The 27398-nt window shown below is 45.4% G+C and overlaps 1 protein-coding gene across 1 annotated transcript in view; it reads right to left on the reverse strand.

The window, feature by feature from the left end:
* Prkca (protein kinase C alpha) overlaps positions 1 to 27398 on the reverse strand; it is a 383669-nt gene that overhangs the window by 211142 nt on the left and 145129 nt on the right. Inside the window, exon 3 of the mRNA XM_055592063.1 lies at positions 20182 to 20264. Within this exon, the coding sequence (XP_055448038.1) occupies positions 20182 to 20264 (83 nt within the window). The remainder of the gene's footprint in view (positions 1 to 20181; positions 20265 to 27398) is intronic.

Consider the following 27398-nt stretch of genomic DNA (forward strand, 5'->3'; position numbering starts at 1 on the left):
CTCTCTCTCTCTCTCTCTCTCTCTCTCTCTCTCTCTCTCTCTCTCTCAAGAAGGTTTATTAGAATGAGTTACAGGCTGCAGTTCAGCTAATCCAACAATGGTTGGCTGTGACATGAAAATTGAAGAATCCAGTAGTTTCTCAGTTTACAGGGGTGGACGTCTCAGTTGGTCTTCAGTAAATTCTGGAGTACCAGAGAAGCAGATGCTAATGCCAGTGAAAGAATGGACTTGCTAGCAAGGTAAGGGTAAGCTTCCAAGTCCTTGCATAGGCTTCCAGCAGAAGGGGCGGCCCAAATTAAAGGTGTGTCTTCCCACCTCAAGATCTGGATTAAAGGTCTGTCTTTTCCCTCTTGAAAGATTTGGATTGAAGGAGTGTGCCTTCCTAACTCAAAGGTCCAGATTGGAAGTAGATCTTCTCACTTCAAATTAGGCAAAAACCCCTCACAGGTGTGCCCTCTAGTTCTGGTCTTTAGCCTCAGATGCAGTCAAGCTGGCAACCAAGAATAGCCACCACAGGGGGAAAACATATTTCAATTTTTCTTAGAAAAGAGTTGAACCTAATCAAGTCATTTATGCCACATTCTTAGAGCCCAGAGACTGACTGTTTTAGAAAAATGCAGTGCCTAAATTAGTTGAAGCTACAGTTTTATTATAAAGTGAGCAGATCCCTTGACAGTCCTTTGAATACCACATGCCACACATAGTATCTGAAATGGCTCATAAATAAAGGTCCCTCATCCCCCAATGCCAGTAGACTTTAAAATCACTATGGGCATCTTAAACTGGGCTTTTAAACTTAGTAACTTACAATGGCAGGCTTACATGAATAGCTGCATTTGAGTCTAGATTTTTCTCTCTTGTAGTAAGCCTAAGATAAACCTTTTGGTTTGCAAAGCCCAGAAACCAGCACACAGGAATCAGAATGAATAACGTAAGAATTAGAAAAGATCATGGCTGCTTACCTGTTTCTTCAGCCTGACCCAAAAGTGTGAGCTGACTATAGATAATTCATCTAGACACTTGAGATTCAGGGGCAAAGCTGCTAGCTTTGCGAACTGGAGTTTATTCTGCTCTTTGATGGTAAGATAAACACACATAGAGATTCTCATTCTGTTCTTCCAACAACCCAAGAGCCCAAAGCCACCGCATCCCATACTCTCTTTGAACATGGGAGTGGTGGATCTCAGTGCAGGGCTGAAGACTTAAATATCAACAAGAGCCATACACAATCATGTCCAAGCTAAATCCAGGCTCAAGGGGGTTTATAGTTCAGTGATAGAGCATGCACTTAGCCTGTGCAAACTTTGATCCCAACAGGACACACACACACATATGTGAAGGTGCTACCACCACCCCCACCACCACTGACCACATCAGCAGCAGTGACAATTTCCAGGATAGCGTCCTAGGGTAAAGTCCCTCAAGTACAGCCCCTCACGTGAGAAGCCTGGTGACCAGGCCTTCTGTGGCTCCTGGGTCTCTGTATTTCTAACAAGATCCTGGGGCTGCAGGTCTGAGATGCTGCTTTAGGGCCCGCTGCCCTAGAAAAGCCAAAGGGACTGGGAGGCGGATGGGGATTCCTGTATACCAAACGCCAGTCAACTGAAAGTCTTCTCTTCCCCTGATCCACTCTCAGTGTAACTGTGAAGAGCCACCAAAGGTGAAGAAGACTGAGGCCAAGGGCAATCCCAGGGCAGTGAGAGCCCACTGCACCTTCCAATGCTGAGCACCCTGGTGACCAAAGCAACAATGTCACACAGTGTCCTGCTTTTCTATCTGGTTGGGTTATCTTGTGATGTGCAAACTAGCTGATAAACCATTCTAATGCCAGAGCTCTGAGCATACCCAAACATGACATTATACATAGGCAGTTTCCATCCCAGGAGCCAATTTCATCTCCTTAAGACTGGACATTTTTAGTAGAAATCCATGTCCATTTGAGGCCTTGTTCCTTTCCCACGGCACTTAAACAAACAAACACCCAAGCCTTCCTTTCTCAGTGCACTGTCCTTAGCTGGACATGTAGTGATAAGATCTGCCTTGAAGAGGGGCAGGATTTCCTTTCTTGTAAAAGAAGTACCATGTGCCCATTGCTTGTACTTTTCATGGAGCCCATGGCTGACACCCTGGTTGTGTGTGTATGTGTTTCATAAACAGACGTCAAGAATAATGTGACCTCAGAAACACAGTGTTCTAAGTTTTCTACAAAATGCATCATACACAACTGTGTGTGGATGACAGCAACCTGTGGTTAATCTCCATATCAGGGAGTCCCTTACGCTGTATAACAAAGCAGCTCAAAGATCTGTTTCCATGACGACAGCAGCATCACACAGGAAAGAGAATGGAGAGAGTACAAAAAGCCTCTTTAGAAATTGCTACCAAAATGCACACACAGCTTAGGAGGCTAAAAACAAATCTATGGGCACTAGATTTGGGGTTAAAAACCTTTTCTATCTTAGATATATTCTCTAATGTGTAGCTATTTTTAAATTTCTAATAGGAACTGATTCAGAACACTATAAATACCATCCATCTGGCAAATTTCAGGAGGTCTAAAATTAGGTTATCAGGTTCATCAATTTCCCTGAGATAATTCTCATTAAAAAAAGAGAGAGAGAGAGATCAAGCATTTCTGATAGTGGAAAGAGTACGGTATTGAAATACTATGATAAATAAATGCCGTTCATCTAGAAGCTAAAAAATATCATGAAAGCACCAAACAAACAAACAAAAACCTTTTCTCAAATAAAATTCAGATGGTCAATACAAAACAGGAATGTTGTAGAAGGGGCTTCAGATTGTCTATGCATAGGCCACAGAGAGCCACACACGTTCAAAACAAACCATACGTTATCTGTAGATGACCATTCAAGGGGAGGAAAGAGCCACTCGCTCCCCCTTCCATGTGCTCTAGTCAGACTTCTGCTTTTCTCCCCTTGATGAGACAGAAATAAAAATCAACACCAAACTACCTGGAGACCCTTTTCTTTGCCTGAATTGTTTGGTTTTATTTTTCTACCAGTATTTTTTTTTATTTTTTATTGACTACGAAAAAAAATAAAAAGGTCCTCTTTCTAAAAATATTCTGGAACAATAGCTAGCGGGACCCATTTATTCTCAGCTGCTGGGAGGTAAAGCTATTTCACCTACATGTGTACCATGTTACTCTCAAAGCTCATCTGGCTCGTCCCTGGTTGTTCTCTTTTAATGAAAAAGAGGGGCAGCATTCTCAGTGTCCCAGCTCTTCAAGAGTCCACACTGCGGTCATCAACAGGGACAGAAAAGGGACCTTTCCCTCACAAACGGAAATGTATGAAATGCTTTGCAGAATGGTTCCATGAGTAATTTTCTACCTTCTCAGGGGCATGGAAGTTGGATGTTACAATTTGATGGCAATTGCACAGAGAACTGTGTGTTACATTTTGTTCTCAATAACCAGCCATAATGCCAAGAGGCCACACATGATTGGCTCAGGAAAAGCCTGTTTAGAATGGTGCTGGTGTCAACAAAGTTAAATCAGAAATTGTGTCAATGTCAAGGTTAACTCAGGAAGAATCTCACTGGTGTCTGTTCGTTTCTTTGCTAACATGGTAAGTATTTAAAGTACCTACAAGCCAGGCTCCCTGCAAGCACTGAAGACAAGGAGAGGAAAGGATGGCTTTGCTCTCGAGGGGCCACCATATATGAATAGAGAGAGAAACAACAACATTGTGGTTTGAAAGTCTCGAAAGACTATGCACAGAAAGGAAGAGGAGAGAGAGCTGAATGCAGGTGGAGAGCAGGTTGTGAGATAATGTCTGCATTGAAGGGATGAGGGAAATCTCCTGAGGTGAGAGAAGCCAAACCCAGCTCTTAAAGGAAGAATAAGAATTGGGTGATACATGGGGATGCCAAAGAGGAAACCTGGCAGGTTTCCTGGACCTCTGTCGAACAACACAGCTCAAGAATGGCAAATCTTGTCTTGTCTCTTAGGACTCCAGGTTCTAAATTCCTTCTAGTGTCAGAAGCATCTATCTGTTGTTGGGGCTTCTTCTTGGGGACTATGCTAAGCCCTGAGTCAGGGCCACTCTCTAGTGCTCCAAGGGCAAACCCAGCCTTCCACTCGGGAAGGTATCACCATGGTGAAAAGGCAGCTGTCATTGACTCTCATCCCTGGCTTGTTTTCTGGGTCCTTCTGCCATGACCGCCCCATCCCCACATTTGCTTTGGTTATGCCAGTCTCTTAATACCTACAAACGCCCGCCCTTCAGATGCTTCCCTGGCTGTCCATCACACTTCTAGTGAAGCCTGGTGGCCCCGGTGGGAACTGCCCCCTTATCTTTGGGGTGCTCTGTTGCCTCTGAATGCTGCCAGGTTGCCTCCTGTATTCATTCACGCACCTGCTTTGTTCCAACTGACCAGTACACCTACTCTCAGGAGTAACCATATAATAGAAACACGATGACTAAATGCACATGCCTATTAAAGCTCAAGAGATTTCATTATTAAACCAAAATACTCTTCCAAAACCAATCAATGTAGAAGTATAATCACCTGGCAGGAACAACCAACAAGATTTTGGGGAAAAGCAATTGGTAAGAAAAACCCATGGTGCTGGAGAAACAGCTCAGTGTTTAAGAGTGCTGGCTGCTCTTCCAGAGGACCCAGGTTTGATTCCCAGCATCCACATGGCAGCTTACAACTGATCAACTCAGCATGCGGCAGTCTAGACCTCTGTACCAAACAGTTTCATCTCACACTGAGCAAAGCAGGCCTCTCAGATGGGTGGGCACATTTCACGAAGATGACATCTGAAAAACTGGTGGCAATATTTCACATTCTCAAAGAACTGCACGGATCCTATGAGGGTGAGGGACAAATGGTTCAGTGAGAATTTTAGAACCTTTCAAAACCATACCGTACTAATAAGATCAAAGGTAGAAATATCTTTGAATCCAATTATTCTAAAGATCAAATTATCGGTTTTGATTCCTTAAATTCCCTCCTTGTCTTTGCTCCCTGCATATCTGCCATCTTCCCAGCCTTCTAGGGTGCATCTAGTTTAGGGACCTGGGAGCATATGAGCACTTCCCTGTCTTTCCAGCCATCTCTCCTTATTGTTACACAAACTCTGCTCAGCCACAGTTGACTTAACAACTCTCTGCTGCATTGCAGTAGTATTAGTCAGAGAAAGCAAAGTCTCCCAAGGGAAATCTGTAAAGGAGGACATTGCTTGCTGGGCATAACTGACTACGTTAAGATCCTATTAGACATAAATTATTCTCAACGTTTTATATTCAACACTTACCTCCTGTGTCCAGATGCTTGGCATTTAGAATTTGATGGTTAATTGGATACCCTGATTAAGTAAATTGGGAAGATACACTGTATTTTAAAATAGTTTTAAAGTCCACAAAGCCTGAATATTAACTTTATGAACAATGGTCTTTTCATTTCAAAAAGAGCACCCAGTGACATGTCAGGTCTCTGGCTTCATTGTCGTGGAGAGTTTATGGGTATATGGTACGGCATTACAGTCAGAAAAAATAACAATAACGAGTCCTGTGGTATTTCCCTTTACTGTAGCAGGAAACAAACAAAACTCGGCAACATTTTCCATCTCCCTTTTAGAAAGAATATATGCGCATCCATCTAGTTAGCAAGTATGTGGCAAGCACCAGCTGTGTGCCAGGTATCGTTTTAGGTTGAACGGGAGAGTAAGAAAGGCCCCCACTCGTGTGATGTGTTCTTGATAACAGAAAGGCAGATGAGAGCCAATTAAAGAGCGCCAAAGGCTTAGATGGCGATGGGGGATATGAAGTACAGAAAGGGATGCTTCCCCTGGTAGCAAGGGAAGGGTGCTCCCCAGGGGCGCAGTATCTCAGCAGGGCACTAGGAGATGTGAATGCGGGCCAGAACCAGGTCACCACCGTCACAGTGGAACTGTGCTGTAATCTGGTAGCTGGGAGGGGGACCCGGGCTAATCTGCTAACAGTTGCAGAGTCCCACCCTGGCTGCTGTGCAGAGAAGCTGGAGTGGAGTTCAAGCCAAGAACAACTGAGGAGACCCTCCGGTAAACTGTAGGTTCCCCCCAGTGGCCTCTCGGCTGGACTCCCCCACTATTTGGCTACTGGATCCATAGACGTTTCACTGTGTGGCAAACGCAACCCAAGAGCACAGCTCCAAACTCAAGGCGAGGCGCGGATGTGAAGAGTCTGCGCCACTTACATACCACAGCTCATTTCAAGATTTTCCACACACCTGCCACTTGTCTTCCTCCCCTGCTGGCCCTGCACTCGAAGTCATTCTGCTTCCCAGATTTCAGTGGGAGGAAATGGTTAACGTGGATTACCTTAATCTTGGCGCATCATTCAAACATAGCGAATGCTAAGAGAGCAGCCCAGCCTTTCTAATTTTAAGGGCTGCTGTGCCCACTCCTCTTCTTTTTCAGGCCTCCCTGGTCTTTTTTTTTGTGATTAATTTTAGTAACCTGAGAATGATTTGTTGAAGAACAAATGAGTCATGGTACAGTTTAATATCCAGAAACCCAAAATCACCCTCCTCCACAGAGAATACCATTTCCAAGTATGAAACTCTCATGCTTTAAACATTTATATTTTATGTTAACACCAGGAAGCTTCTTGCTTTACAGCAGGTCAAGGGTCGAGCCAGGGCCTAGAACCTGCAGAGAAGGAGCAGGGAACCAACTGCCTTCTGAAAGGTGATTGTCTTAGGTGTGGGTTTGGGCAGGCATGCTGGATGAAAGAAGTGATGGAAACGGGAGGGGACCAAACACTACTCATTTCTAACCTCTTGAATCCTGCCTTATTTAAGCCTCTCCAGATGAACAGCTGTATAACTAGCCATAACTTCAAGGAATATCAATCCAGAGTCCATAGAAGAGCTGAGGGTGGGGCTCAGTAGCAGGGCCTTCTTTACCTGAATGAGAAGGCCTTGGGTTTCTTTCCCACCAACTTTACATCCCCCACAGATGACAACAAAGTAGGAATTGTCTTCAATAGGTTGTTTTCCCAAATGACATTGGAGAGGAAAAAACAAAAAACAAAAACAAACAAACAAAACAAAACAAAAAATGGGGGGGGGTGTCAGTAACCATAATCCTTTCTCTCTTTATTTGGATTTTAAAAGTTTAAGTAATGCTGCTCTAATTTATTTAGGGTGATTTGTTGTTGTTCAAGTTTTATTTTAGTTGCTGGTAGTGAGTTTTACAAATAACAGACAATCCACCTTCAACTAGCCCTAACCCTCTTTTACCTTCATTTCTTTTGAGTGGATGTTTAGTTCTGGTTTTTAAAAATAACTCATCCGTCAATCCATGGGGGCTTGATGCACATTAGACGCGTGTCTTTAGATCTCAATGAAATATATAAGAGCTTTGTGTACTTTTTCCATCCTATTTTATACATGAATCAGCTTAGGTAAATATATATATATGCATAAATATATATATTTGTATGGGAATTCATATATAGGAATAGAGTACCTGAGAGGTTAGTGCTATTTATAAGTACTTAATAACATAAACATCACCTCTTGTTTTATATACAGTAGCTTTTTATAAACATTTTTTCTTTATTTTTGAGAATTTCATACATGTGGAGTAGATATTTGTAGCTCATTGTGTACATATATGAAATTCTTGCTTTTCCAACAGACAATGGTAATCTAGGTTAGGAGGATATAGGGATGTGTGTGGTTTAGGGCATGAAAGCATGGCCTACAGAAAAAGTAGAGTCTCCAGTGATAAATGGTTCTATGACCAGCCCGGCTCCTCTGACTTAATCCTTTCCATGGTGCACAGCCTGTGGATTCCTCTTTTGTGATGGTCAATTTTATGTGCAGCCTTGACTGAAGCATTGGGTGTCCAGGTGTTTTGGACACACACTATTCTCCATGTTTCTTTGAGGGTGTTTGGGGAGGAGAACATGAGTTAGGCTAAGGAAAGTAGGTGGCTGTGATGGCTACCTTTAATTGTCAAAAGCACCTAGGAAGGGGATCTCAAGGAGGCATCATCTAGATGAGGCGGGCTTGTGGGCACATCTCTGGCAGGGGTGTCTTGGTTATGTTAATTGGGGTGGGACACTTCCGCCACTGTGGGTAGCACCATTCTTGTCCAGGGGTAGAGAGCAAGCTGAATTCTAACACGTGGCGTCTATTAGCCGTGATCGACTCGCTGCAACTAGCGGCTTCGAGTTCCTGTTAAGTTCAAGTCCCTACAGCAACGGACTGTAACCTGCAACTGTGGGCCCAATAAATGGTTCTCCCTTCGGTACCCTTTCCCCCTTAAGTTGCTTTTGTCAGGGTTTTTCTAAGGCAGCAACAGGAAGTGAAGCTGAGAAACTCTATACCTGGGTGAGCCCAATCGAATCCCTTAAACCCTGAATAGAAAGAAAGGATGAGGGTCCCCTGAGTAAGTGGAGTCTTCCTGCCTAGAGGCTTTTAAAGTGTACTCTTTCTGCCCCTAGAAGCTTCCTGGCCTTCTCATGCGACTGAACTGACATTATCAGCTCTTCCTGGTCTCAGGCCACAGACACAGGCCTGGAACAGGGTAGGTAATCCGCTGCCCTGGATCTCCAGCTTGTCCAAGCACCTTGTGAATCTTGGGACTGAGACCCCAAACCCACGTATCTAAATCCTTACAGAAAACTCTACATCAGCACACCAGTAGATGCCCCCTGTCAAATCTGTTTCTCTGGGAAGTCGTGCCTTGCACCCTTTGCAAGGACTCAGGCTTCAGGCCTGTGAGAGACTAAGAAACGCCTTCCTTTGTGTCCTCTGAGGACTTTTGTAAAACTGCCTCCACTGCCTAAGCCACCCTTGTTAGCGTCCTGGAGGACAAAGAACAGGAGCTCCGGCTCCCAGCTGAGCCAGCAGGGTTACACAGTGCAGCTCCAGCCCAGCACTTGGGAGGCGTGACTCAGGAGTGGCATGGCTGGGCTAACGTACTGTTACCTTTTTAAACTCTTTCCATTCTCATTTGTTCTTTTTGCACATGATGGGGAGAACATGCCACAGCCTGTGTGTGGAGGTCAAAAGGCAATTCGTTTTCACGACTATCTTTCCTCTATGAGGCCTGTGCTAAGGTGGTAACAAAGGGAGTGGAGAGGAGACACTGCTAGAAGGGGGCAAAAGACACTCAGAGTGCCAAGACAGCCCTGAGCCGTCTGACTCTGGAGAGCCGGTAGAGACACTGATGCTCGGATAGGTTGACAGGAGCAAGCTCTGGTTCACAGAGTGGAGGGGACACAAGGATGACATCGGAAAGGAGAGTGATGTCCATGTCAGCATGACATCCTGGACTTTGGGGCCTCAAACACTCTCCGCATCAAGACTGTCTCAGGGCCGGTGGCACTGTTCATAAGGACCCTGACATTGTTGTAGCTGGCTTTTCCTCCTTGTTATGTCATTCCTTAAGCAAATATGTTTAGGAGCATGTTGGATTATGAAAATAAATATACTGAGTGAGTAACATAATTAAAACAATAGACCCCTCCCCCACTGCCCATCTCTTGCTAGTCTAGACTCCGGGTGGTTTGCTCAGAGCTTCTGGCACCATGTAATATAGATGGCAGTGGAGGGAATGCCTCCCGCTGGCTGAGCCTCTCTGAGCCACTACCTTGAAGGCTGAGGCAATCTCACAAGTGAGTTCATTTGACTGCTTTAGGTCTTTGATCCCAATGTAAATAAGGAAGCGCCACAGTGGAGACACTCACGGGTCCCAGGCCCCAGTACATGCGCTCCTCTATCCACACAGTCTCCCTGGCTCTACTCATGGAAAATTCACTAAGCAGTGAAAACAGAGCCAAGGTGAGGAAGGTACCAGCTAATTGAATGGGACCATGAGTTTGTTTATTTAAAAAAAAAAAGTGACTCATTAGAATCCAGGAATAAGACTCTGGCATGAGCCAAAAGCTCTGGGCTAGCTTTCCACTTAAGGGTGAAGCCACATAAAACATCCTTCCACAAACTCAGTGCCCTGAAAAACCTTCCTCCTTATCGTCTCAAGAGCCCAGTGCAAGTTGCTGCAGGTTCTCACCCAGCCCCAGAGCCTGAGCGCCTGTTTCCATAAGGGCACATGGCTGTCTCCCTAACAGGTGAGTTTCCTGTTAATATCACTTCCAACAACCCTTGCCATTTTCAGGTTTCTCACAATCACGCTGACCCCAGACTCAGCCCCAAAGCAGGGGGTGACAGACTGAGAACTGCCTCTCTGGTTGCCTTTGCTGTGCAGTCTTACGGCACAGTAAGAGGAAGGGCCTGAAAGCAGAAAGATCCGGCTCAGAGCTTAGAGCTCCAGGTATCATCACTAGGCTCCAGTGAGGACCTCATCAGCCCGAGCCTTGGTTTTCATATTCTTACAGTGGGAAGAGGGACAGAAGCCACTTGCTGCTGACATCCACACAGCTATCCACACATGAGCATTACCGCAATCATGCTCATGCATATGCATGACTTCACTAAGGATACGGTGTCTGAAGCCAGGCAGTCTCACTGCTTATAAACCATAACCTCCCTGACACTGTCCAGGAAAAACTAAAAAGGAATCCATGGTAATGTGTAACATGGTTTTGTTTTGATCCTAGGTGTGGGATGTGGGACTGATTCAGATGGTCCACAGCAGCAAACTATTTGCCTCATGCGGGCTCTGAAAGGAGCTCTTTGCTAGCTGAAGGTGGTTTAATTCTGAGGACTCTGGAGAGAGAATAAATGCCAGAGCCCAGAGAATGTGGAGATCAGAGAAAGAACAAGGCTACTTCTGCTTCCTCCTTTGGCTCCCGGTTACTGTTAATGCAGTGAGACAAGAAGTTGGAGATTTAGACTGGCTCCAAGGAATCCGTCGACCCTAACCAGCAGGAAGCAGCTAAGAGAACTGCACCCCCTCTCCCACTAACCCTTTCTCTCTCTACCTGGTGTTGGGGAGTTGGAAAGGAGTGGGGTGGAGTAGGGAGAAAAATATATTTGAAAAAAAATTCGAATAAAAGAGGTTTTACTTTTAAAGTATGCGAACAATCATACCAACTTTTGAACCAAACCAGTCAAAAACCGCTACTGAGTTTCTTTTTCTTTCCGTTCTTAAAACCAAACTGCAGTACTTAAGAAAATGGTTTTCCATGGCTCCTTCGAAGAGCAGGGAAGCCTGTCAGTTATGTCACATCCATGGAGTGACATGGTCACAGTAATGGAGCAGGTGAAGGGCTCATTCCCCAGCACTGAGGTCTAGCATGAGTGAACCTGCAGCTGAAAATGCTCAGGTAATCCAGGGCCTGGCAAGTAAAACGTGGACAAATCAGGACACTGGGAATTCGCCAAGAGAGTCTCCCCGAGCACCCGCTCCACTCAGTACCATGCCCCTCGCAGAACACTCCATTTTTTAAAGAGAAAACACACAGACTTCCCAACAAAGAATGTACATGTAAACATAACCACTAGTAAATTCCACTGCTTTATTTATTTACCGGGCTTAGTGAGAAAGCCCCAGGATGGCTCCCTAGGAAGCATGGCATCAGGTAACTGGTTAAAAAAGCAAATGATACATTTGTAGTTATACCACACACTTCTTCTAATTAATCAAGTATGGAGCAGGGGACAGATTCACCGCTCTCTTTCCCCCTCTTCTTGCTGGGTTAGGGAGCTAGATGCCTCTCCAAGACCCAGCAGCTGCACCCGGAAGCTCAGTAGGCCTAAGATGAAGACTGGCATCTCTGAGGCTGTTTTTAACTTGCAACTAAATTACGGAGGTTCGGATGCAACAGAGGTGCCTCCCCATGCAGGACATGCTTCTGTTACTGTGAATTTGGCACATAAGATAATCCACCCACTGAAGAGCAGAATTAGCCCTGGGGCTCTGGTGTTGGGTTTGTTTCCCTGAAATAAGTTTGTTTTTTTTTTTTTTTCCAGGTTTACCATGGCATCACGGTGAGTGGGGAAGGGTGCCAGTGGGCGGGCACAGAGGCGGCTTCCTGAGAGGTTAGGTCAGGGACATCCCCCTACAGCAAGATGAACACCATGGGTCTCTCTTCCTGTATAGGTCCTCTTTGAATCCACGTCATCTGAATTCTGGTTTGGCAGCTCCATTAGGCAAGAGATGTGTCCCGGTATGAGGAACACGAAAATATGCATTTTTTTGCAAGAAACATTAGAAAAGGAAAATAAAAACCAGTATGACTCTGTATGTCACCATCTCCACGGAGTCTCCGTGTTGTCCCAATAAACTCATATCACTTCCCACCCTGAACTCAATAGCCCTGTATTTCTTCCCCTCTGAGGCACGAATCCTCTGAAGTCTCCTGGCACCAGTACCCCCTCTGTTTGCCTTCTCCTTGCAGTGCGAGGGATAAACCCACCCTGAGAGGGCAGGGACTGTCCATGTTTGAATGTTCACACGGCAACGGCCCTGGATAAACAGGTAATAATGGAATGGTATTCAGGGGCAAAACCAACCGTAAAGACTATCAAGCTCAAGCTCCATGTTTATAAACAAGAAAACCAAGGTCCAGGAAGGATCTCAGCAGTGTGGGCAGGCAGGAATGCACCTGGGGACTTCACATAGCTCTGTTGTGTCTGGATCTTACACACCTCGCTTCCCTTTGTCAGCCCGAGAATTAAAAAAAAAAAAAAAAAGTGTGTGTTGCAGTGAAACCGGCTTTGCTCAAAAAACCCATCTATTTGTGTCTGTATTAAATGTAAAAATATATTTTGAAAGAAAATGGTAAGACGTGCTAATTCAATTCGTCTATAGGTTTATTGTAAATGCTTTTGTTTTGTCTTAGGCAAATCTTTGAAATGGGAAATTTTAAACAATGCAACAGTCTTCTGTTCTTGGAATGGTTTCTCAGACATAGGAGTGACCTCGTGGTCACGGTAAAGCAAAAACAACTCTGACCCCCAGACTCAGCCAGAGTCTAGCCACTGTGGGGATCCGCCTTGTTCTGCCACCATTTGCACCCCGGCTTCCATTACTGCTTCTCAGTGCTGACAGACATTGCTCTCGGGTCTCTGAATGGGACAAGCTTCAGAAATTCACAGACTGGGAGGCCTGCTCACTCTGGGCAAGTTGTAATACATATGCACAAGTCAGTTAACCCCTTCCCGGGGTGCTGTTCCAGCAAGTACCAGGCTTCTGACGCTGCCTGTAAACATGTGGGCTGACCCCCACGTGAGGTACAGCCATGACCCAGGAAGTCACCTGAATCCTCTCCAGTGGTGCTGCTCAAATACACAGAGCATAAGAAAGAAGGTGAACAGTCTCCCCAGACTGAATATGCTGCTGGCAAAAACGAGGAAGGCCCATCCGAACAGCACAGCGAAGCTCATCAGAAATACCAGGCAGGCATATGCCTTCCAGATACCGGGGGAGGCCTTTTGATAGCCACCATCCACCCCCACATGATCAAATGTGTATATCCAACATACAGAATGAACAATTAGGAGATTAGAGATGCAGTAAATAGGTTTTTTTTTTTTTAATTTTTGCATTTGTGTCCTTTATCCATGGCAGGTAAGACTGTGTGTTTTCCACCCAACTCCACAGATTGAAAGGCTCAGGAGGGAAGGCTGTTCGTGACAGATCCTGTTAGGACTCTCTGACAGAGCTTCAAGGCTCTGCTCTCACTTAATACAACAGAAAGCAGAAATGATCAAAAGTGCTAATATATTAGTGCATATACATGTACGTATCTGTGTGCATATACACACACGTGTGTGTACATACATACATATTTTTCACACACATGTGCATGTATACTGACGGGCTGGAGTTCTTGCTTCCCCTCTGGCAGGGTGAGCTTTGTGAATGGGCATAATTGAAGATTAATAGAGACATTCTAAGGATAGAAAGGTACAGCAGACAGAGGGACAAAGAGCTGGTGAGCTATGCTAGCATACATAATCTTAAGACATGAGAGGAAGAAGTCTTGAGATCAGTGGGTCACTGGACCCCGCATAACTCCTCCTACTGGCCTGCCCTTGTGGCCAGAACAAAGAAAGTAACCCTTTCAGAGAATGGAGGTTTGTAGAAGTAAAGACAGCACAGCTCTTGTGGCCCCTCCACAGAGAGAAGTCACGTTCACTGTCCCTGACACCCAGAGCAAAACGAGGTCTTACTCCCTCTCTTGCCAGTCTGTGTCCCCAACCACCTCTGAAGTCAGTGGGGAAAGATGGAAAACTATTTCTGTACAAGGACCATTTTTTAAAATGTGTTAGGCTGCTGTCCCATAAAACCTTGGATGCAGGCATGGTGGGCAGACCCTAGCTGCAAACTCAGGCTGCACGCCTAGAACTCCAGTGGCCTTCCTGGCACAGACAGGGAACAGCACTGCCTGTTCTCAGAGCCATGTACCCCAACATTGTTGCTTTCCAGCTGGTGACTCCTTGCTCTGAAAATCCACAGTACCAGAGTGAGTTCTTAAGATGCCTCTATGTTCTTTTCTCCTTTTCTTGGGGGGGGGTATTACTCAATTGCCAATACATGCTACCAACCTAGTACATAGACAGCACACCCCACCCATCAATTGGCCCCCCTCTCCTTCCCTTCAGAATTTACTCTCTGAAGGAATGAATCTCAAACCAATGAGATGCCCAACAAGCAGCTTAGGATGGTACTCAGGTCATCTATGCCTTTCTCTTCTATACATCAGTCTCCTCACTACAAAACAAGATTAACCCGGACCAGACTTTAATACTCCTCCAGCTCTGTAGTCCTGTGACTTTGAAACTTATTCAGAAAAGCATGTGGGCTGAAGAGATGGCTTAGTGGCTACACAGCATGTGGACCTGAGTTTGGATCCCCGGTACCCAGATAAATGTTGGGCACAGTGGCACACGCCTATAATCCCAGTGCTGAGTTGGGCTGGAGGGCAGATCAGCCAACTAGAGCAGGTCTCTATCCAGAATGCCTTTCTGGCACCTTGCTTGTGTGGCTCAATGTGACCATCTTATGACTTTCTAGGGCTCCTGCAGATTTGTACAACCATCACTGTTGACGTGGGGAGATGACACATCCCATTCCCTGGCTATAGAAAGCCCTAGCCAGGGTCTCTGAGCTCCAAAGGGCAGAGGCAGACCTTCTTGGAACAGTACACACGATGCTTTGTGAGCCTGACAGGCAGTGCTAGCTGAGATCCTGTATCTTTTTACATCTTATGAAACTTTTTCCTTTCTTATGTTGAAACATGACATCTCTTAGCATCGCCTTTAAGGCTGTGAAGCCCCACGCCTGAAGTGAGGGAGCGCGCAGACAGTGAGTGGCATAGGAGCAGAGCTTAGCTGGACATCAGATCACAGATGTCATTACATTCCACAGTAAGCAGCCCTTCCCAGGGGCTTTTCTGCCTGGTTCTGGGCCCCAGGAGCAGGGGTGACCAGATGACAATCACCCAGACAGAAAAACATCCTGAGTGTAGAAAGACTGCTGAAACTAGGGAGCATCAATTGATCTGTGATCTCATAAGCCAAGGCTTTCCCATGCAAACCGTGGAAAACTGCATTGCTTATTTATGTGAAATACCACAAATCAGAGTCCCTGTAACCAGTGCAAACATGCTCGAAGAATTGGCCTGCGGACCCTACAGAAAGTCGCTAAAGCAAACAGAAGCCCCCAACCCATCACCCCCACCCCCAGCCTTCCTCCTGCTTCTCTGGCTGTTCCTTCTTGGTCTCTTTCCCTGGTTTCCTCTTTCTCTTGTCAAAGGGCTGGAGTCCCTTAGAGTTCTGTCCTAGGACCTGACTCTTCTTAATCTCCCTCAAAATCCTTTTTCTAGGCCACGGGTTCAAATCCTCAGGCTTGACAAAAATCATGAAATCTTTATCTTCATGATACACCTACTTCCGACCTTCATTCACGTTTGTTCCTCTGCACAACTGCCTTCTCAGGGCCAGACTTCTCAAGCTCAAAACTTGCAAAGCCATGATATGTTCCAATTGCGATTTCCCAAATGCATGTCCTCCCTCCAGTGTCCCCACAGCCCTATAGTACCTCCCCCCAATGTGTATTTGGGTCAGAAATCTGAGATTCATTCTCAGTATCTCCATCTCCATGACATCATAAAGACCGGAGGACTACTTATTTGGTTCCCAAATAACTCTTGACTGTGTTCCCTTGCCTCTCTCCTTATGCCTCTCTTTCTTATGTCACCAAACTACCATTTCAGTGCCCTTGAGAGAGGTGCCTCTCCAGGCTTGGTTACCTCTTCCCATGCTCCAGCAGTCCACTGACCTACTTCTCACCCAATGTATCCCCTAAAAGGAGGCCAGAGTAACCTTCACCACATGCTTTGTGGTGTTACATCACTCATCACTTAAAGCTTTCTCTGGCCCCCATTGCTTCTGGGATCATATTCCAAATCCTTCAGGAGACATCTGTCGCTCAGCTTTCTCCAGCTCGCACAGACTAAACTCCTTCCTTCATCTTGGCCTCCCCACCTGCTTTTCCCTGAAACAGTTTCTTCTGCGGCCCCCTAAACCCCAACACACACACACGTGTGAATTCCCTCTTGCCTGTTTCTGGCCCACTGTTGAAGCTCAGCTTAAATTTAGTTTCATTAAGGCAGACTTCCATGACCACTTACAATAGGTCACTTAAGGGTTCTCTTCAGTACACAGGTGCCCCGTTTTCATCGGTGACTTTTAAATGTCCGCTTTTGTGGAGAGTGGATGAAATCTTGAGAGAACATGAGTATTGTTGACATGAGTGTGGCCATGTTAAGGATCTTAATGCCTCAGGCCCATGGTAAGGGCCACACTCAGAAGCATGGCAAAGCCCTTCTCTGGTCCAAGTATGAGTTCGTTCAAAAGACTGCACAGTATATGCAAAAACTAGCAACCCCAGGTTCCTACTCCAGAATGACTAAAACCGGACACTGCTCTTCTACAGAGCTCTCTCATGGAGACTAGTTTATACTCCTCCTCTCTGTGTTGTATGTAATAAATGCACTGAGTTTTGGGGTTACATAGTGGGTGCCCTTCAGTAGGGTGAGCACAGCCCACCCAATGCCAGCTTTTCTGTATGTGTGTCTGTCAGTTTCCTCATTCCCACGTTGCTCCTGCCAGGTTTCCAGGACCAAACCATACAGGATGAGGCAGGCTTTCTCTCAGAGCCATGCCCACAACAGCTGAAGCAGACAGCTAGCTATGTGTTAATTGTACCACGAGATGCAAGACACACTTTGGTTCATTATAGATTTTCAATAACTGATACTTAGGTGAAAATGTAGGAAAAGGAAAAGAGAAGAAAATAAGATGCCAAGAACTATTCACACTCCTGCAATCTAGCTGTACGTCTTCATTCTTGATGTAACAAGAACAGAAAAGAGAGTAAGGAAACGAGGAAGGGCTAGATAAGAGGGAGGAGATAGAAGTATGAGCAAGGAAACAAAAGGACAGACACGTGCTGGTAGGGATAACTTCAAAACACGAACAACAGGATGTCAGCTTTTTAGGAAAGTTGGTAAGAAAACCCAGGCACAGAAAGACAAACAGCTAATGTTCTTTCTCATATGTGGGTCCTAGCTTCCAATTTTTATATATATGTGGGAGTGAATGTGTATTGAGGAAGCTAGAAAGGAACCATGAGAGGAAGGGGAAATAGAGGCCTGGGAGTTGGGGAGTAGAACACATTGTTGAGAAAGCAAAGAACTGAAATTCGGGGTTTAGAAAGCTTTAAGAGGTGATAGAGGTGGGGAGGTAGAGTATGGATGGAGAGGGTCATCCCAAAATAAGGATGTGTGAAAAAGCCATAAGGAAATCTGATAGTTTTACAAGTTAATTAAAAAAATAGACGAGTTAAAAATTAGATTGTGAACAGAGGTTCCCCTCCTCTGGGTGTAAAACCAACCCCAGATTACTAAGTGGGCTATCTGTCTATGAGTACTTTATCAGGGAGGCTCTGGAAGCCCCCTAGCACAATACAGGCCTCTGCCACTGCTCTTGGTTGCTCACCAGGGTTAGATGGTAAGACCTGTCAGGGAAGATGCCACAGCTGTGCTTGGAACTGAGCTGGACACTTTCTCCCTGCTGACTACCTTCTATAATGCTGAAAGGTGCTAAGCAGGTTTTTGGGGAAAGAAAAGCCATTAAAGCTCTTACCCAACTGTGGACCTTGTTTGGGACACCACTGACTTGCCAGACAAGATGTGCACATTGGTACAACAGTGGCAAAGTTTCTATAAGCCTAACCAAGCATTTTCTGATTTTATGACAAGACTTGTGTGCATTCCCTACTCCAAAGAGAACTGACGCCTGGTATTATAAACCTGGTCAAAAGCCTATAGCTGGGGAGGCCATGGATTCTAGTGAGGAAGCTATTACTGTTATTCTGCTTAAATGGATGCATCGTATCCATCTTGTTGCATTCAAAATGTTTATGTCCACAGATTAGTGCTGCTGAAATCCTCTGTCTTTCAATCAGAGAACTGGTGAGAGTTAGTTACTGCAGAGACCTAGAACTGGTTTATGTTCTGAATGCTCAGTCCTAAGTGGAGCTTAGGAAACACTGTTTCCTAAGGAAACACTGGAGAAGTGAGGAGAGTGAAAGGAAGGGGAGGAGTGTTATGGACCATGGTCTTCATCCAAGTGATGCCCATTTAACTCCTAGATTCACACTAGCTGTGATTACCTCCATAATACCTAAACTCAGCCCATCAACATTCCATCATGGATGGAAGAGGGGCTCACGAGGCCACACCCTTCTCTGAGGAGCTTTTGGAAGTTAATGGTTGCTAGGAGAAGGGAGACATTTTCTTCAGTGGTATAGCCACCTGAAAGTTGTCCACACTTCTATAATAACCTCTAACCTATGCTTGTGAAGTAGCATGGGTTCAACTCACTGGGTCAACAAACAAATGAACAAAACAAAAAAGAGACACAAAAGAAGAATGTAGACTTGAGGGTAATGGGAGTAGAATATGATCAAAATACACTATATCCATGCATGAAAATACCAAAATGAAACTCATCATTGGATCTAATCAGTATATGCTAATAAAAGGATGGGGAGAATCTGGTATATAATTTTTGCTCTTGTTGTATCTCTAAAGTGTCCCATTATGGAGATACAGTTTAGAAAGAAAAATGTAGAAAACTGAGTTAGGAGAGGAAATGGAACTAGCTTGGGCCATACATAGGCAAGGCAGTCAATTGTTGACAGACTTGAGCTGCCTCACCCACAAAACGATAAAGCACAGAGATGTGAAGTCCCCTCTGCTCAGTTCCTCTAAGTCCCAGGCATCCACCAATGCCGTCTCTACCAACACCTTAATCAGATCATGAAGGATAAGTTTCTTTATCACACAGGTTACAACGAGGCAAATCGGAATCCTTCAGAGCCCATGGTGGTGATGTCACCGTCTGAGAGACGCTCTGCTTCACTGAGAAAGCCACTTTGAAATCATTTTTCTTCTGGGAGTAGGTGACATAGGTGGGAATCATGTGAAGCCCATAACTCAAGGATAAGTAATTAAACTGACGTAGCATGAGCGATTCCAATTAGAAATGTCCCTGCCCCCCTTTTCGGTTAATAATGTTCTTTTTCACATGGCACCAAGTTTCTTTGCACCTAATATATCTTAAACACCAACACTTCATTTTCTCCTGGTTCTGAATGTCTTCTGCTGGTCTTGTATTTTGGTAAGAAGAGACAAAACCAACGTGCTCAATAGAAACAGGGAGAATTGGGACATAAATAAGGGAAATAAAATTACTGGGCATCTCAGAGATTGTGGTTAGTGAAACAGCAGCCCACAACATCAATGAAGGCATTATGATACATGAAGAAAGAATAGCATTGGTCTCATTGTGCAAACTAGGGGCAGCCTGTCACAACGCTCAAGACAAACTGCTGACTGTCTTAGTCATGCACAAACTTTTAAAGATAAGCCGAAGGGTGGTCGCTGTAAAACATATGCACGTAGTTGCTGCTATAGATTTGTTGGATTGATCAACGGGGTCATCCACAGTGGAAAAATACAAGCTAGTGATTTTCCTCTGAGGATATCTCTGTGAGACAGTGCACAGCTCAGAAGGATGATGGACATATTCATTATTACCAGACAGACTGAGGGAACTGAGGTGTCTCTTTAGTAATAGTGTCTTCCAGAGCAGCAGTCGTATAGGCAATATGAAGTAAATAACCTCAGACACGCACGTTGTTACCGTCAACGACAGCCCCCCCCCCAGACTACTTACGTCAGTGTCAGGCCCCTTGTCTGCACCCGGACAAGAAAAAGTAACAAACTCATGGCACCTCTTGTGAACCACAAAACAGCAAACTGAGGAGAGAGAAGAAAATGAAAATTAGAAGGGTCTGGATTCAATATGCCCAATTGTGAGAAGTCACTTTAATTTCGATATGGACAGAACCACACAGCAACACAAAGGCATGTCATCCACAAATCAGCAATATTTTTGCTTTGAGTAATCTTGTAGACAATACCACAGAATGCTAAGGAAAACCAATCCAAGTTGTGGGACAGGAGATCCAAAGCCTATGAGCTACTTTCCCAAGGTAGAACCTAGGATCATAAAGTTGACATATTTGGCACTCTCCTATGTCTCTATTCATATACACAGACAGACATGCACACATATGTAGATATGCCCATATGAATACAAACATTATACTCTGTAGGTTAAACAAAAATAACTATACAAGGAATAACTGATGATAAATAAGACAGAAGTATTCTAAGTTAGACCCAGGTCCAGTTCCCAGCACCACGTGTCAGCTCACGAACTGCCTGTGACTCCAGTTCCAGAGGATCCGACATTCTCTTTCAGCCTCTGAGGGCGCTACACATATGTGGAGCACAGACATATGTGCAGGCAAAACACTAACATATGTAAAATAAAAATAAATAGTTTTTCAAAAAGACCCTAAGCACTTCCTTGAAAAACAGCTGGGGTCTAATCTAACACTTCCCTGTCACTGTCCCCAAGGTGGTAGAGCCTTTGCAAACCTAGCAAAACTATTAAGAGACGTTTCTAGCCCAGTTCCAATTTCGTAACTAACCCTGAAGATAGATCAACAAAAGAATTTAATTGTTAGGAATGAACACTTAATCCCCAAGAGGTCTTTGTGGATATTGTAATATGGAGAATACAGAAATGATCTGTTCAGTCTTTTCTTCAGAGCGTTGCGTAGAGCTCGCAAAGCACCCTCTGCTGTCTGACTGTGTCAAATAACAAGAATATGGTAAAGACACAATGCGCTGCCTAAAGCACTCGGGAAGTCACAAGGTTTTACTACATTTTACAGTATACATGTATGTTCCCACTGATAAAATCTGGCTGCCAGTCTATCGGTATGTGGAGAAGGGACCCTGGGTAAGTGTCTGGGCAATGAAAATTCGTTCCTTGTAGGTAGGACATACACCATTACAATGATCATACAAAAAAATCATACACCATATGATTTTTTACCATATGGTGAAGACAAATCAAACTGACTGCAGCAAGTTGTCCTCTGATTTCCGTATGTGCTGTGTGCTTGCATGACCACACCCAACAAATAAGTCAACACAGTAAGAAGGGCATGGCCACGCCCTTTTATCTCTTAGACTCTTCACCCTCCCTTATGCGCATCACTCTTTTCCTTCCCTCTAGAGGAAATGGCCAAAAGGAGCTTGCCAGTCCAGCACCATGACGTCGGGCTTTCAGCACCCAGCACTGTGAGAAAATAAATGTGTTCTTTATAAACTAGCCAGTGCATATTTTGTTACAGCAGCAGAAAGGAACTAAGATAATGCAAGAAAAGTTAGAGCTTCCTGATCCTTGAGTCATGCCCTATTTTCTTCTTGCACCAGTGATAACACACCCTCCTGCGTTTGCGTTAGGGGTTGAAGGAGATGAAGGGGGATGAGTCATTTCAGTGGGTGAGAAAGGACTGTAGGTTTGCCGAGGGCTGACACCCCAGGAGAACTTATGTGCTGAGCCAAGTTCTAAGAATTCTTAGAGAGTTGGGAGCGGCCAGGGAGAAATTCAGAATCTTTTTTCCAGGCCTTGGAAACCATTGAAGGGTCTCTGATAAAGAGAAACGGGTAGGAAAGCAGTGCTTCAGAGGCGCAAGCGCAGGGAAAGAATGCAGCGTAATAAACTGAGGGCTAATGTCTAGCTGAGAGCCTCTTACAGAGTCCAGGCATGAGAGCAACTGCCCGTCACTCTTTAGACTGCTAAGATGAACAAGAATTGCAGAAGAGTGGCTGGACCTGAGGACCGACCACAGAATAACACACACCCTGCCATGAGCAGGTATCTGTCCTATTCCTTCATGTGCATAATAATGGTGACGTTTCCTATCGACACTATGTAATACGCTTCAGTATCCACAGATTCAGAGGGAAAAACATCGTTCAGATGTCTAGTCAGCTTTGAAGCACACAGTGAGTCTTCATGAATGCAAGAGAACGGGAGGCAGGAAAAACTGTCAGGGGGGATGGATGGGAAGACCGACAAAGGACGGTCTTGGGTAAGGTTACCCACCTACGATCGTGGAGCCGGGATCTAGGCTAAGGTGTGTTGAAGAATATAGCCTGCTCTACTCCCAGTGTCAAATCCCCTGCTGGCATCAAGAGCAGCGGGACGAGGGGAGACACAGCTCCTTGCTGCCACGTGCAGCAGCCTGGAGAGTTGTCTCAGAGACCTCGACTCAGGTAAGTCAGGCGCAGAAAAGAACGTGAGGAAGAACGAGCGTGGAGCTGAGTTGGTGTTTGCTGGGATTTTTTACAGAGATTTAACTTGTGGGGCTGATAAAGAGGCATTCTTGGGAAGGATGAGACAGCGTTTACAGGTCTTTATGACAGCCTCGTGTGGCCTTGGTGGCTTCTGAAGTCTCATCTGAGGATGCTGCGAAGAGACTTTTTCTTTTCGGTAGGAAGGTGGCTCCTGCTCGCTGGATAGGATTAGAGCAGAAACAGTAAAATCCAAGGCTACAAGGTTAGGGAGGTCACAGGTTACTGAGTTCACAAGGGTTGCAGGAGTTGTTTTTGTTCTAAAGAAAAGTGTCTAATCTTTGTGAGATTCTCCAAAAATTTCAGGTTTACACCTGGGAAAAGAGGAAGGTCATATATGCTTAGGATTTAAGTTTGTTTTGTTGCTATTTTAATGTTCTTGTTTAAAATATCCCCACGTAAAGGAAATATTGTCTCTACGTAGGCAAGATCTATAGCAAATTTTGTTAATTGTGTAGGGTTGCTTGACTCTCGGCTGGCAAGAGGCTTCAACAAGATTAGCCTGCATCCTTTTTCCCCTTTCCATTTCCTTTTACTTTTCTGACTTTCTATTCTGCCTCAACAGGATTTTGGAAACAAAAGGATTTTAGAGCTGGTTTTGCCATAGTTTGTAGGGGTCCAGGATACAAAGGGTACAGGAGAAAAAAATATTTGTCTATGTCTATTCACATATAATCTCATATACCTACAGAGACATAGAGGGTGGAGATATAGGTATGCCATATTTGATGAATAGCAAGGGATAATATACTGTTTTCGTGATGATTTTTTTTTTTTTTTGCCATAATACAGTGGCACTGTAAAAAGGTACACGGGGTGGGGGGGGCTGAAAATGCAAGCCTTGGTATTGACAAAAGCCAAATGGGAGTGGGAACTACCCTCAACGGGAGAGCTCTCTCACGGAGCGGCCCCTTCAGAGGGGAGGCTGTCAGGATGGTGAAGGGTGCCCTTGGGTTGCCATCTGCCACGCCCGCCCAGCGTGCAGGCATCTGAAGCAGCTTCCTGCAGGAGGAGGTGAGCGTGGAGCAGGCAGCGCTGAGGCAACCAAGAGGCGGTGCTGAGCTCTTCTGGGCCGTGAGGGGAGTGTCCCTTCCACAACGCTTCTTGATGGGAAATTTTCCAAAGATAGATAAGAAAGCAGCGACGGGGGAGAACCACATTCATCAGCTCGCTCCTCCACACCTGGCAGAAAGGTACATTTTATTTATTGAAATTATTAGAAGACTCACTTAGAGGACATTATCACCTCGCTGTAATTTATTACGAAGATGAAGTTTTGGGGGTACAAGCGTTTTGATGTCTTAGTTGTTTCAACGTTTGAGTCTTCCCCCCCTTTTTTCCTAACCATCCTCACTTATGGACGGACGCTATTAACACGTAAGTACCCAGCCCCTTTGCAAGAACAGCGTGTCTTCGCTACCTGTCCTCTGTACCTACATATTGTGCCAATACCAGTGCGTTGCCACCAGCTGAATTGTTTCTAATGTACATGTTAAGAAAATTCTTACTTCAGATTTTCCCCTAGGAATCAAGCTCGCACTGCCCTCTAAAATTTGCAGGAGCAGCAAAATCCCTACCTACCCCCAAATGACTTCCTCCTCCCACCCTCTCTCAGCTGCCCTTGTCCTTCAGCTTTCTCACATGCAAACGTCCCATTTCTATGAATGCTTTCAGTAGGAGGCAGGCAGAAGGCCCTGTTTTCCTGGCTTCCCACGGATGTATGGACTATCTGGGGCAGAAAGACCCTTAAGCCTGCTTGTGCTTTGAATATTCAACTGGTGGCCAGTTTACCAAGCATGCACAAGGCCCTGGGTTCAGCCACGTCATGATACGCACTGGGTGTGTATGAGCACACACTTATGAGCCCAGAACACAAGGGAGGGTGTGTAGGTAGGCAGGAAGATCAGGAGTTCAGTATCTTGACTACATGGTAAGTTGGAAGCTAGTAAGGGGGTGGAGGAGACTCTGTCTCAAAAATGAACAAGCAATGTGTGTCCTCCAGAAACAGAGCAAACAGTACGCTCGTGCCTTAGCAAAGAGGGACGCTCTCTTAACCCTCGTCTCACTACCACCATCACCACTAGGAAGGGGACAAGAAGAGTGCCTGTCTGGACACAGCATTTGTCTGGGAAAAGCTGCCCTAGAAAATGTGCATAATGGCCAGACAATCCGAGACTCACAGATGGCTGCCCTGGACCTTTGCTTGCAAGCTGCAAACTAAATCGGTAATGCGTGTTTTGTAGGGTAACATGATCTGAGTGCCAGAGATGCCATAGGAATGTTTCAGAAAGAAGAAAGGACAAAGTGGGCTAATAAATTCTCTGGTATAAAATTGAGAGCTACTATTTTATTGTAAAAGCTAACGGAATTCATCTGCCCATGTGACGTGGAGTAAGGAGAACTGGGGAGAAGGTGAAACCTGGGGTACCTGTCACATAACACAACTTCAATAGCAGCCTGACTTTGGCAGGCAAGGTAATTTCAAGATTGCTGCCAGTCAGCCTGAAGGAAGTGAAGGCACAACCATGGCCAATCTCTTGCTGAACAGGTCCGCTTTTAAGAAGCACTAGCCACCCAGCCAGACTATATCAGTCTGTCTGTCCATGCCAGAGAGATGGAGGCAGTCTAGTATTGGGGGTTGCACATGAGTGTGCATTTGGAGGTCAGAGGTCAATGTCATCCTCTCTCACCCTCCATCTCATTTATTTTTCAGTCTCAGGCTCTCGCTTACCCTCGAGCACACCAATTAGGCAAGCCTGGCTGTTCTGCAGGCTCCAGGAATCCTGCTGTCTTCCCCTCCTCAGCACTGGCATTGCAGGAGCACACTACACCTCGCTTTTCATGGATGTGCTGGAGCCCCCCAACTCAGACCCTCATGCTTGCCAGGCAGGCACTTTCCCTAAGGAGTCTCAGGCCCCAGCCTATAGCCTAGCAACACAAAGTAAATCTTCATTCTGCCACAGTCTGAGCATCCTCTCTGTGGATGTTTGTGCTTCCCAGCTGAGATGGATGGCCCCGAAGTGGACCCGATACAGTGCGCAAATGAGGCATTACTGCCAAAAGGAGTCAGTCCGCAGGCCTGTAGGAGTGGGGCTCCTTGACATGACCTGACTCTGCCATGGAGAACACTCAGTCTAGAGATCATTGTCAATGTTGACATTACACAGTGCAAATAAATGGAAATCACAGAGTATAATCCCCATCTGCCAAAAGTGCATTACGGAGACAGAACAAATAACGGTGGCCTAATTTGGGGTCAGAGACTCATTTTAAATATTCAAATAAGAAACTGAAGTATGTTCCAAGAGTTTCATGTTGATATTAACAGTGGTTCTTAGTCGGGTGTGTTTAGTTTAAAGAGATCAAAAAACAAAACAAACAACAAAAACAATATATGGAAAGCCAAACAGAGTGAGAGAAACATTCCCTTCTGACACTGTTCCTCCTAGGAATCTGGTAAAAATTAACCCGACCATAGAAGTTTCGGTTCATTAGACACATACCGGAACCCTGGAGCTCTTTCTGTGTCAAAGCTATCTTCATGCAGACAGATGTCTCAAGCCTCCTGGCTGGGGACAGAGTTTCCTAGAGCGACTCTGAGCAAATGGCAAGCCAGAGGCTTTGCCATACTCCACTTGTGTAGAGAAATCTATCTCGGAGAATATGGTAAGTTGACGCTACTGATACAGGAATGGGATGTGGCAGAGTCCTGCCTCGTCAAGCCCTGCATCGTGGGGAGGAGCCTCACAAACATGGCCGCACACAGCCCACCGCCTGCAGCAATGTTTCTGTGCCTAAGGGAAGCACTCAGCTGAAAGTAATTGCCACTGCCACTGCATGTTCATTAAGAGGGATTCTAATTGAAACAGGGAGGGAAGGGAGGACGGAGAGAGAGAAGGGATGGGATGAAGGTTTGGAATGAGACAGGGAGGAAGAAAGGAAGGAGAGGAAAACTGACAGGTGCTGTCAGGAACTCAGAGAAACTGGAGCCCATGTCTACTGAGGATGGAAATAACTAATCAGGAAGAGGTTTGGAGGTGCTCCAGGATTAAACGTAGAATTACCATACGACACAGATACTCCATTCCTGGATATAGCCTCAGAACAACTGAAAGCCAGAACTCAGGGACAGCCAGGACTCCCTGTAGAAAGAAGGTGGAAATGACCCATGTGCCCATGAGCAGATGTGCAACCGAGATGGAGTGGGTGCAGCCTGGTGTTGTGCAGTCCTGGGGAGGAACGCAGTTCTGACACACTCAACGGCGTGTGAGCACACTTGTCAGAGACAGAAAATGGGAAAGACAGTCCAGGGGGAAAAGCGAGAACCAGAGGTATTACCTGGCAGGGTGACACACACCTGTGACCTTAAGTGCAAGGAAGGTTATGACAGGTGGGTCTCTGGGCTCCCCACCCAGCCAGACCAACCAAAATGGAGAGCCCTGGGTTTGGTGAACACCCTGCTCGATGATGATGATGATATATTAAGTGATTAATATAATAATAATAAGTAGTAATAGTGTAGACACTTCATGTCAACAAAGAGCATACACATGCACGCTTCTGAATGTGTATACCTGTACACATGTACACACACACACACACACACACACAAACACACACGCGCGCGCGAGTTACCATGAACTAGAGATGGAGGAAATTGGGAATTGAAGTGAAATC

This window comes from Psammomys obesus, unplaced genomic scaffold, assembly GCF_907164565.1.
Source record: "Psammomys obesus unplaced genomic scaffold, mPsaObe1.curated_primary_1811, whole genome shotgun sequence".
Taxonomy (NCBI): domain Eukaryota; kingdom Metazoa; phylum Chordata; class Mammalia; order Rodentia; family Muridae; genus Psammomys; species Psammomys obesus.